The sequence below is a fragment of the Helobdella robusta genome (assembly GCF_000326865.2).
Source record: "Helobdella robusta unplaced genomic scaffold HELROscaffold_7, whole genome shotgun sequence".
NCBI classification, from domain to species: Eukaryota; Metazoa; Annelida; class Clitellata; order Rhynchobdellida; family Glossiphoniidae; genus Helobdella; species Helobdella robusta.
In genome coordinates, this window is record NW_008705398.1 from 3,145,714 (window position 1) to 3,158,563 (window position 12,850).

Here is a 12,850-nt window from a genome sequence, read left to right on the forward strand (position 1 = left end):
TTGCAAGCGCCACTGGAAAACCAAAATATGATATAATCATCATGAAATATAATATAATCATTATGAAACATAATATAATCACCACCATAGAACATGATATAATCATCATATTAAGGAATATGATATAATCATCGCCAAATATAATCATCATTATGAAATATCATATTGTTATAACCGTGATACCGAACGCACTGGATTCTAGCGTATTCTGGAATGTTCTAGTGACTGGAGTATTCTAGAGTATGCTAGAATCGGACCATCTGGAAGAATCTAGAAACGACGCTTGCGAAGAGTATATAAGCGCACGTCGCAAGAAGATTCTTGATTAGTGATATTCGTGATTAGTGATATTCGTGATTAGTGATATTCGTGATTAGTGATATTCGTGATTAGTGATATTCGTGATTTTGTGAATAGCGATTCGGTGAATTATTTAAAGCGATATTTGATTTGTTTGTTGACGTTGTCATAACGATAGATTTTGAAAGATTTAAAAGTTAATTGTTGCGTTAGTGCGAATTTACTGGAAATAAACGTCGAAGATTTGAACCCGTCGCATCGTAAGTCTGTTACGACAGCGAGAATATTATAACATTGGTGTCAGAAGTGGGATCTTCGACCAGCGAATTACTACTCAGAGAAAATGAACACGATGTCAAAACTGTGTGGTTTGAACGTAGTTCAGCTACGAGAAGAACTACAGAAACGAAGCCTTGTCACAAGTGGCAACAAAGAAGTACTAGTAGCACGTCTGAGAGAAGCTCTCATTGACGAAGGTAAGAACCCAGACGAATTCAAGTTTGATGGTGCTGACGAAGACAATGAAATTAGCACAGGCACGTTTACAACCGCTAAAATGATGGAACTTCTGCTTAGTATGTCAACTGAAATAAAACAACAGTCCGAAGGACAGACAGAAGAGTTAAAACAGATCAAAGAACAGTCCGAACGACAGTCCGAACGACAGACAAAAGAGTTAAAACAACAGATCAAGGAACAGTCCGAACAGATCAAGGAACAGTCCGACAAGGACCAGCTAAAACACGTAAAATTGGAAGTGGCAGAACAGATTGAAGAACAGTCAACAAGAACAGAAATGATCGAGCAGAAACTTGATCGTCAGACCGTTGAGGTAGATCACAAGATAGACAAATTGAAGCGAGAATTGGAGCAATCCAAAAAAATGGCCATGCCGTTAGATCACGCATCCGGAAGAACTTTGAAGGTACCAGCATTTGACGGAGAGATGTCCTGGAACGTTTATAAAACCCAGTTCGAAGCAGCGGCAACTAGTAACTGTTGGAACGGAAAAGAACGAGCAACAGCACTGATACTGGCCCTGCGAGGTTCAGCAGCAGAGGTTCTTCAGACGATTCCGGCGGAGAACCACTTCAACTATGAAGTTCTGGTTAGCGCGTTGGATTTACGTTATGGTGAAGAACACATGAAACAGATTTATCGGTCTCAGCTTAGAAACAGAACGCAACGATCTGGTGAATCCATTCAGCAGCTGGCACAAGATATCGAACGGTTGACATTGCTGTCGTATCCGACATCAGACCCCGCATAGAGACGAAACTGCCCTGGATACGTTTATCAAAGCTCTTCGTGATTCGGAACTCAAGCAATTCCTTCTCTTGTCAGATAAACGAAAACTCAAGGATGCCGTTGCGCACAGTCTCACTTTTGAATCGGCAAAGCAAGCATCAAAGTGACGTACGTCTACGCCAAGTACATGAAGAATGCTCTTGCCAGAAGGTGGTTGTGAAACGCGAACACCAACAGTATGGTGTACCCCAATGCTGGATTTGTGGTGAAAAAGGCCATCTACGTCGTGATTGTAAACACCGCCTAAAAGATAACTACTGCCGAAATTGCGCGACAAGATGGCGCAAAAGAAGAGAAGATGATCCTGTATCACAATCAGCCCCTTCTAACGAAGGGGCGGAAAACTAATAAGAGCCAACTTTGTGGGGCAGAGGTTGGCTAGTAGAATTGACGCCTCCAGTACCGTAATTAACGTTTCCAGACTACATCGAAATCGAAACAACCTATGGCTGAACGGAAAAGTTGATCAACGAGAATGCGTAATTACAGTCGACACCGGAGCAACAAAATCGATTTTAAGATCTGATTTGGTACACAATCTGAAGAAAGAGACTTCTAACAAATACATCCTTCGAACAGCTACCGGAGGAACAGCACCAGTCTATGGAAAGATTTTCCGTACTGTTCAGCTAGGCGACTTGTTATTCGAAGGTTCATTCTTAGTCGCGGATATCATCGACGAATGCATAATAGGTGTCGACTTTCTGACAAAATATGGGTTCAAAATTGACTTAGCAAAACGCATTCTTAGATGGAGAAATACAGAAGTGATAATGGGGGATAGCCACGAAAAATGCATTCGAGTGACAGTCGATTGTGACTTAGAACTACCTCAATCACCTGAAAACATCGTATGGGGCAAGTTGAATTGCGGTCCTGGGGGCCACCAGTTCTATTTGATGGAGCCAACCTCAACGACAAATGTACAGAACGCGGTCATTGGAAAATGCCTGGTAGAAGCGAACAAAAATGGTCTTATTCCTGTCAGAATAATGAATACCGCTAAAAACTCTATTAAAATTAAAAAAGGCGAGGAAATAGGTAATTGCCAATCAATAAATTTGGTGAAATCATTAGATATGGAGCAACAGGAAAAGGTTCTACCAACTGACAAAGGTAGACTCAAAGAACTTACCAAAAATCTACTGGATGAACTCAATTTGTATCAAGAAGACCGTCTAAAAGCCGAGGCGTTGATTGCCGATTTTGCAGACGTGTTTTCAACCGGTGACAATGACCAAGGTAAAACCGCTCTGGTAACTCACCGAATTGATACTCAGGATTCGAAACCGATCCGACAAGTACCACGACGTCTTCCTCTAGCAAAACAAACAGAAGTAAACGAAATGATAACGACAATGCAGAATCAAGGGGTCATCGAACCGTCATCAAGTCCCTGGATTTCGCCAGTTGTTTTGGTAAAGAAGAAGGACGGCACTACCCGTTTTTGCGTTGATTATAGGAAGTTAAATGATGTGACTAAAAAGGACAGCTATCCGTTACCGAGGATTGATGACATCATGGACACCCTATCTGGCTCAAGTTGGTTCTCCACGCTTGATTTGAAAAGCGGATACTGGCAAGTAGAAATCGACAAGAACGATCGCGAAAAGACAGCGTTTTCTATCGGATCGGGGTTGTGGCAATTCACCGTCATGCCATTTGGATTGTGCAATGCTCCAGCTACATTCGAGCGACTGATGGAATGTGTATTGCAAGGTCTTAACTGGAAAACCTGTCTTGTCTATTTAGACGACATAATTGTTCTAGGAAGAACATTTGATCAACACGTCGAAAACTTACGGGAGATCTTCACAAGACTTCGGGTGGAAAATTTAAAGCTGAACGTTAAAAAGTGCAGATTATTTTCTAAAGAAGTTAACTATTTGGGACATGTGGTATCTTCAGATGGAGTTCGAACCGATCCCAGCAAGATAGAAATTGTGAAACACTGGCCAACTCCAAAAGATAAAAATGAATTGCGCAGTTTTCTGGGATTGGCAACGTACTATCGACGTTTTGTAAAGGATTTTGCAAAAGTTGCCAGACCTCTCCACCAACTTACCGAGAAGGACCGAGTTTTCAACTGGAATACCCTATGCGACTCAGCATTTCAAAAGTTAAAAGTTGAACTATGTGATGCTCCTTTGCTAGCATATCCAGTTCGTGGCAAGACGTTTGTGTTAGATACTGATGCAAGTAACAACGGAATCGGAGCCGTTTTGTCACAGCATATGGACGGAGAAGAAAAGGTGCTAGCCTATTATAGCAGAGGATTCACAAAGCCCGAACGAAACTATTGTGTGACCAGGAAGGAGTTACTAGCAATAGTCAATGCAACAAAACACTTCCACAAGTACCTTTATGGACAGTAATTTCTTCTCCGAACTGATCATGCAGCGTTAAGATGGCTCCTCAACTTCAAGGATCTTGAAGGACAGATGGCCCGATGGTTGAAGCGTTTACAAATGTACGACTTCGAGATCGTGCACCGCAAAGGAACAACTCATTGTAATGCTGATGCTCTCTCACGTCGACCATGTTTACCAGGATGCAAATATTGCTGTCGTCACGAGGAGAAGATACAATCGGAAGACATAAGAGCAACAACAATATCAGCGGACGACGGTTGGACACCGACGGATCTTGTTGATGCACAGTTTTCGGATGAGGACCTACAACATCTGATCACATGGAAGAAGGAGGGCAAGCGACCGGACTGGCAAAGCATCTCAGAATATAGTGCCATGTTAAAGGGTTATTGGGCTCAGTGGGACTCATTGTATTTGGAAGGGGATTTGCTGAAACGAAAATGGGAATCAGCTGATGGATCAAAACACCGCATGCAAGTTGTATTACCAAGAAGTAGAACGACCGAAATCCTTGATGAAATGCATGGTGGCCCTTCTGGGGGACATTTAGGAGTGAACAAGACCCTTGACAAAATACGAGAAGGATTCTACTGGCTTCACGTTAGAGAAGATGTAGAGAGCTGGTGTCGAAAATGTAACACATGCGCTTCAGTCAAAGGACCCAAAAGAAGGCTAAAAGGAGCAATGCAAATCTACAATGTTGGTGTTCCCTTTGAACGGATTGCTATAGATATTGCTGGACCCTTTCCGGTATCAGATTATGGAAACCGTTACATTTTGGTTGTAGCGGACTATTTCAGCAAATGGCCTGAGGTGTTTCCAATACCCAACCAAGAAGCATGTACCGTCGCTGAGGAAATTGTACTCAATTGGATTAGTCGATATGGTGTCCCATTGGAACTCCACTCAGATCAAGGTCGAAATTTTGAGTAACAACTGTTTGCGGAAATGTGCAAGCTGCTGGGTATTAACAAAACTCGAACAACACCTCTTCACCCACAGTCTTGACGGTATTGTGGAACGATTTAACCAAACCCTGATTGAACATCTGGCTAAAGTAGTCGACGAAAATCAACGGGATTGGGATCGTCATATACCATTGTTTCTTATGGCATACCGGAGTGCTATCCACACAACTACTGGAGAAACGCCATCAAAAGTTCACGGAGGCGGCCAAAACCAGATACGACTTGAGAGGAAGCAGTGGCGGTTTTGCTGTCGACGAGTTAGTTTGGCTGTACAACCCACAGCGAAAGAAAGGACGTTCTCCAAAGCTCCAGCGAGGGTGGGAAGGACTTTATCAAGTCATCACCCGCTTGAATGACGTCGTCTACCGTATTCAGGAATATCGGAAGCCGAGAGCAAGAATGAAGATCGTTCATTTGGATAGACTGGCTCCGTACCATGCGGACACCGGAACGAAAGCTGTTCGGGACGAACAGAACTAAAAAGGGGGTAATGTTATAACCGTGATACCGAACGCACTGGATTCTAGCGTATTCTGGAATGTTCTAGTGACTGGAGTATTCTAGAGTATGCTAGAATCGGACCATCTGGAAGAATCTAGAAACGACGCTTGCGAAGAGTATATAAGCGCACGTCGCAAGAAGATTCTTGATTAGTGATATTCGTGATTAGTGATATTAGTGATTAGTGATATTCGTGATTAGTGATATTCGTGATTAGTGATATTTGTGATTAGTGATATTCGTGATTAGTGATATTCGTGATTAGTGATATTCGTGATTAGTGAAATTCGTGATTTTGTGAATAGCGATTCGGTGAATTATTTAAAGCGATATTTGATTTGTTTGTTGACGTTGTCATAACGATAGATTTTGAAAGATTTAAAAGTTAATTGTTGCGTTAGTGCGAATTTACTGGAAATAAACGTCGAACATTTGAACCCGTCGCATCGTAAATCTGTTACGACAGCGAGAATATTATAACAATATAATCTCAATGCCCATGTTTGTAATTTTTGATATTCACATTTTTAAAATTTTTCCTCCTCCATCAACGTACTACAAATCCCGACTCCTCAAAAAAATCTGATTCCTACCGACTCGACACCTTGACAGGGTGGGTACGGTACGTATTAAAAACGAGCAAGATAATATAATTTGCTGACCCCGTTTCTCACCAACATCTAGACTGAGAGCCTGTCAACCTATATAAATTATAATTTGTACAAATCAAAAATGCAACCACCCATAATATTTTTCATTGAGTGAGTTGTACAAAAATTATTGTGAACTATTTACGAATTCACTTTGGTGTGATGATAAAAGTTGACAAATAAATGTTGAAAACTAAGCAAGCGATTTTGAAAAAATGTTAACGAAAAAATGCTATATAGAAGATTTACTAAGCTTAAAAAAACGATAAGTCATGGTAGAGTTGTGCAGATAAAATAATGTTGAGACAACCAGGTTATAAATAATTATAATTTAAGTACATTATTCCAAGCGCCAGTGATCTGAAAATAATAAAATACAGTGCTGGCGATAAAGTGATCTGGTCCTGGAGCAAGAGCCTTCAAGCGGTGGGACTGACTGTCAATTTCGATTCGACAACAACATAACTCCAAAAGTTCAAAAAAGTGATCCAATTTAATTTATCAAATTTTGTAGCCAATTACTGTCAGATAAAGTAAATGACTACAAAATGTTTACTCGCTATTCAGACTGATACCAATAATTAGTTGAAACTACGAATGGTTAATTTCGATGACGATACCTTCGAAGCCACATGTCCATTATCAAGAGCTTTCGCAACGCTGTATAAATAAGTTCTTGATGTGCTCAATCTAAGGTACATTTCTGCCAACTTTTCTTGGACCAACTGTTTACAAAAAATAATTTAATGATATAATATCGTGAAACAAAAAAACAAAGATATAATATTAGATGAAACAATACAAAATAAATAATTTAATGATATAACGTATAGAGCAATAACATTTTTTTACAACAATAAACATTAAAATTTCCAATATGTAAAAAAAGGCCCCAAAAATTTAAATAACAAACAATTAAACGGGTAACCATAGACGTAATAACAGATAACAGAGGCTAGGTCGATACATCTATAGCGTAACTCACAAAAAAGACCTTAGAGTTATAACCATACTTAATACACCAGCTTACGAATCATCTTGCACAAATCAACATTAAAATCTTTAACGAGAATAAACAGTGGTTCAGAAGATTATAGTCTGTGTAAGAACCACTACTAATTAGATCCCCTAATATCCTATCTGCCCGAGTTTGGCTTTGAAGTTGTTGAGTGAATTCACGGAGAGTGCATCATCGCTTAGCTCGTTCCAGGCGTTGACCACTCTACTGCTGAAAAATATGCTTTTTTAATTTTCCACCCGAGTTTTTGAAAATCTTAAATCTGTGTCCTCGTAGTTTATATCACTGTTTACTAGCCTGAAAAATCTCGAGTATGGTGTTGTTTCTTTGTTCGTGATCACTTTGTATGTTTGGATTAGATCTCCACTGCATCTTCTTTTTTCTAATGATGTTAAGTCGCATTTTTTCAATCTCTCATCGTATTTTATTTTTCCGATTCCTCTAATCATTCTTGTGGCTCTACGTTGTACTTTTTTTTAAAACTTCCTTATCTTTTTGCATATATGGGCTCCATGCTTGAACACAGTACGCCAGATGAGGTCTGATTAGGGTTTTCTACAGTTTCAGTATGATATGCTTCTCACTGCTGACCATTGTTCTTATAAATTCTAAGATCGTATTGGCTTTGGCCGCTGCCACTGTGCATTGTCTTGACGGTTTTGTGCTTTGATGAACAATGATTCCTAGATCCTTTTCTTCCTCTGTTGATCGTAGTTCTCTTTCACCAATATTATATTCATGCCTAGCATTCTTCCTTCTTAAGTGCATGACTGCACATTTGTCAAAGTTGAAATTTTTTCTAATAATTTACATATAATGCAAGTTAAACTAACTGGTCTCTAGTTATTAGTTTCGCTTCTACGTCCTTTCTTGAACAATGGCGTGACGATAGCGTCCCTCCAATCCCTTGGCATATCTCCTGATCTTAACGGGTCATTAAATATTTCGCACAGTGTGGCTCCTACTTCATGTCTTATTTCCTTTAAAAATTTTGGGTGCAGCTCATCTATTCCTGAAGTTATATTCTCTTCGAGACTGCCTAGATTTCGACAACCATCTCTTCTGTTATGTAAACACTTGTAAGCACCCTTTCTTGGCTTCCCCCCAAAAAATTTTTTTGGCTCCGTTATATTATTTGTATTTTCTTTTGTCAGCACCGATCCAAAGTAGTTATTGAGCATCTCAGCAATTTCTTTTTCTTCCGTTACAATCTTGCCTTGGTCAGTCTTCAGAGGCCCCCACTTTATCTTTCCTTTTTTGTTTGCTTCTCATGTAACTGAAAAAGCTTTTACTGTCTTTTTTATGTTCCCAATTAGTTTTTCTTCATATTCCTTTATTGCTTTCCTGTTTGTTGCCTTTGCTAGATTTCTCTGATATATTTTTCCCTTGCTGCTTCTAACTCACACTTTGAAATTTCTGAGATATCTCTGTCTCAACTCCTGCATCTTCTTCCATGCTTTAAATTTTGATCTTCTGGTTTTCTGTACATTTTTATTTATCCACGGTAGCTTTTTGTTGCTTCTCCGGATAGTCGGTATAGTCTCTTCAACAACTTTATTCATACAGGACACAAAGGTTTTCCATTTATTTTGCACTCCCAAATCTTTAAATCGCTCTGCCAAGTTCATCTGTATGATTTTATTTCAGACCTTGTCGTAGTTTGCTTTGAAATAATTGTAGCGCTTTGAATATGCCTCGACTTTTTTTTCTGCTCTAAAACTATGTTGAACCTAAGTATCCTATGATCGCTCGTTCCAAATTCTTCTATATATATATATATATATATATATGTGTGTGTGTGTGTGTGTGTGTTGTGTGTGTGTAACAAATTCCACCGATTTATTAATGTTTATCAATTTGTATTCGCATTTTTCAATTTATCTTAGTAAATTAGTAACAGACTCAATCTTGTCGATAAAAATTTACTAATACAAATTGAAAAATTCGAATACAAGTTGATAAAGAGTAATAAATCGGTGGAATTTATTACATATTGTCAAGAATTCGGTCTTCTACCAGCATATTTATATTGTCAACAAGGTTGTCTTTGTTTACATTCGGTGTTGGCTTTATAAAATTTTGTCTTTAAAATTCAAAATAATTTCGGATTTAATTACATTTTTCGGATTTTTGTGTGTGTTATATGTTATCTATAAGTTAGGTATGCAAACTATTAATTATTTTTGAGTATTAACATTGTTATTAAATATAGTCACTAAGTTAGGGTTAGGCGCACGACTATAGGGGCTGTGAGTTAACAATTTTGTATTTGTTGTGGGTGTGTTTTGTTTTGTTTTTTCTATTTGTTTTGCACTTGAGTTCGAGATGGAGACTACAACAAGGGAAAAAAGTGGTAGAGAAAATAAAACGGTGTTGGTAAAAGAAGTGACTTGCGTTGTATGTAATGGTTCATTTCCTTATAAAACCGTTGGACTTACTGATGAATTGATGGGAAAAGTTAGTGAGATTCCAAATTTCAGGTGGAGCTGCGATGATTGTCTGATTCACATTAAGAATTTAATTAAAGGTATACAAAGAGTTGAATGCTAAGCAGAGGGAAATGAAGGAGGAACTGGTTGGGTTAAAAGATAAAAGTAATGAGATGGTGAAGGAAATTTCAGCTTTATCTGATAAAAATGAGAAAAAATTTATAGCACTACAAAGTGCAAACGTTAACATGTCTAAAGATTTAAAAGCTTCTCTCAATAAAGTTGGGCTAAAGTTGCAGGTGAGATGAAAAACAAAGTACAGGTGGTTAATAAAGAGGTGTCAACAATTTGTAAGACTATTGAAAAAACAAGTGATGGTATTAAAATTAATAATGATTTGGAGGAAAGAATGCATAACATTATTATATATCAGCTGGAGGAGTGTAAAGACAATGATAAGGTTATTTGCAACAGCCATGATAGAAAGCAAATTTTAGAGATGTTCTCCATTATCTGATGGTTACATTAAAGAGAGCAGCATGAAATCTATTTTTAGACTGGTTGTAAGAAGTGATAAGGTTAGACCAGTCATGGTTAAATTTTATGACAAAAAAGATAGAAATATTGTCATGGAAAACCTTAAAAAATTAAAGGATTGAGCAGTAGTTTGAGGTGCATTGGAGTTAATTATAACCTAAACAAAGAGCAGCGGGAGAAAAAGAAAGAGTTGGTCATAGAAACTAAAAAGTTTCAAGCTGATAGTAAGGAGGAATTCCAGTTTCGGGTAAGGGGAATTCCTACAAATATGAGAGTTGTAAAATTAAAATTATTTAAATTTGGTAGGTGTTGATGTTAATATATATTATTCAAATGTGAATTGCATCACAAACAAAATGAATGAAATGAAATTTTGGTTGGATGGTTGTAATAATTTGAGTGATATTATTGTTTTTACTGAGACAAATGCTAAACATAAAAGTTATTCAGAAAATGAATTTTATTTAAAAAGTTATAAACTTTATACAGCAAATTTCATGAAGTTATAGGGGACTTTCCTGCTACCATAAGACTGAAATAAAATCACATATGGTGGATTTGGGTATTGACATTAAAGAATTTTTATGCATCAAGTTTTATGGACTTTTTAACTATTTTCACATTCTTGTGATTTATAGAATTCCTAATTCAATTAAATCTAATAATGATAACTTATTAAATCTTTTGCAGGCCTTCATGGCAATTGGTGGAGTAAAAATAATAGTGTGAGACTTCAACTTTCCAACCATTGATAAGAAATATTGTTTAACTATTGGTTCAAGCAAGTCCATTAAGACAAGATGATTGAATTTAATTGAGGATTATTTTCTTTTTCAGATGGAGGACATGCCAACAAGGTGTCTTGGGTTGCACAAGAGCTCTTTGTTAGATTTGTTGTTTGTATAGGATAGAAATTTAATAAAAAATTTATCTTATCGTTCTCCATTTGGTAAGGGTGATTATTGTCGTTTGAAGTTAGTAATGGGTATAAATTTGTATGATTTTAGGTGTGGCCTAAAAACCAGGCTTGATTTTAAAGAGAGGTAATTACAAATTGATGAATGATTACTTGCTGTCTGAATTGAATGTTAAAAAATGTATGACTGTTGTTAAGAATGATAATGATGTGAATGAATTATGGTGTTATTTTTTGAATGTGATTAATGAGGCAACAAGTAGGTTTATTCCAATTGGTAACTTGAGATTTTTTAAGAATCGTAACCAAATTAAGTTACCAAGGGATGTTTTAAATCTGATTAGGAATAGGAAAAAATTATGGAAGAATTTTATAAAACATAGGAATAAGCAAATTTTAACTGAGTATAAGCATTTGAAAAATCAAATTAAAAGAACTGTTGTGAAATTAAAAGAGCAAGATACACTACGTTTACCTAAGTTGATTAAAACAAATCCAAAGGTTTTCTGGCAACAGATTAACAAATCAAGAAAAAATAGAATTACTTTGTATGATTTAATTGATAAGAAGACCATTATAATGGATGACCATTGTAAAGCTGAGAATTTTGCTAACTTTCTCAAAAATGTTTATGTTCAGGATAGCGGTTTTGCATAATCAACAAAAAATAAATTTAACGGAATACAATAATCATGCTATGATGGATAATTTGATTATTGAAAGAATCAATCTTCGTTTTGCGTCCAGAGACCCGGTTTTCCGAGGTAGGGCGTTGTTTTCTTTGCCATCAACTTTTTCTTTGCCATCAACTTTTTCTTTGCCATCAACTTTTTCTTTGCCATCAACTTTTTTTACTGAGAGAGGTGAAGTTGAAAGAAAAATTGATGGATTGAATAAATATAAATCAGCAGGACTCGATAACTTATTCCCAACTGTTTTGAAAGAATGTAAACATTCAGTTTCTGATTATTTGTGCAAATTGTTTAATTTGTCTTTAGATAATGGAAAAACTCCGGAAGATTGAAAATACAGCATTATTGTTCATATTTTTAAAAAAGGCGATAGACGTTTGGTTGAGAATTATAGACCAGTTGCTCTAAGCTGTGTTTGTTGCAAACTTTTGGAATCCATTATTAAAGATCATCTATTGAATTACATTTATAAAAACAATTTACTAGATTATAGGCAATATGGTTTTGTAAAGGGGAAATCAACAACTCTCCAGTTGTTGAAATTGATGGATTGTTGGACTGGTGCAGTTGATAATTGTTTAGATGTTGATGTTATTTACACAGACTTTACTGAAGCTTTTGATAGAGTGCCACATGTGTTATTGATTAATAAGTTGCATGGTTATGGTGTGAATGTAAAGGGGAAATCAACAACTCTCCAGTTGTTGAAATTGATGGATTGTTGGACTGGTGCAGTTGATAATTGTTTAGATGTTGATGTTATTCACACAGACTTTACTGAAGCTTTTGATAGTGCCACATGTGTTATTGATTAATAAGTTGCGTGGTTATGGTGTGAATGTAAAGGGGAAATCAACAACTCTCCAGTTGTTGAAATTGATGGATTGTTGGACTGGTTCAAATAGTGATAATTGTTTAGATGTTGATGTTATTTACACAGACTTTACTGAAGCTTTTGATAGAGTGCCACATGTGTTATTGATTAATAAGTTGCATGGTTATGGTGTGAATGTAAAGGGGAAATCAACAACTCTCCAGTTGTTGAAATTGATGGATTGTTGGACTGGTGCAGTTGATAATTGTTTAGATGTTGATGTTATTCACACAGACTTTACTGAAGCTTTTGATAGTGCCACATGTGTTATTGATTAATAAGTTG

At 36.9% G+C, this 12,850-nt stretch overlaps 2 protein-coding genes across 2 annotated transcripts; both read left to right on the top strand.

Annotated features, from left to right (window-relative positions):
• Positions 1-652: 652 nt before the first annotated feature.
• Positions 653-802, top strand: HELRODRAFT_69622 (hypothetical protein; the record flags this gene model as incomplete). The annotated part of the gene is made up of 1 exon (XM_009030601.1): positions 653-802. A coding segment is annotated over one exon (150 nt), but the record flags the coding sequence as incomplete, so codon positions are not given.
• An 8,640-nt stretch (positions 803-9,442) lies between these two features.
• On the top strand, positions 9,443-10,812 carry HELRODRAFT_164967 (hypothetical protein; the record flags this gene model as incomplete). The annotated part of the gene is made up of 3 exons (XM_009030881.1): positions 9,443-9,574; positions 9,645-9,845; positions 10,774-10,812. 3 exons carry the CDS (start codon positions 9,443-9,445, stop codon positions 10,810-10,812), a joined length of 372 nt encoding a protein of 123 aa, XP_009029129.1.
• Between the last annotated feature and the right edge of the window lie 2,038 nt (positions 10,813-12,850).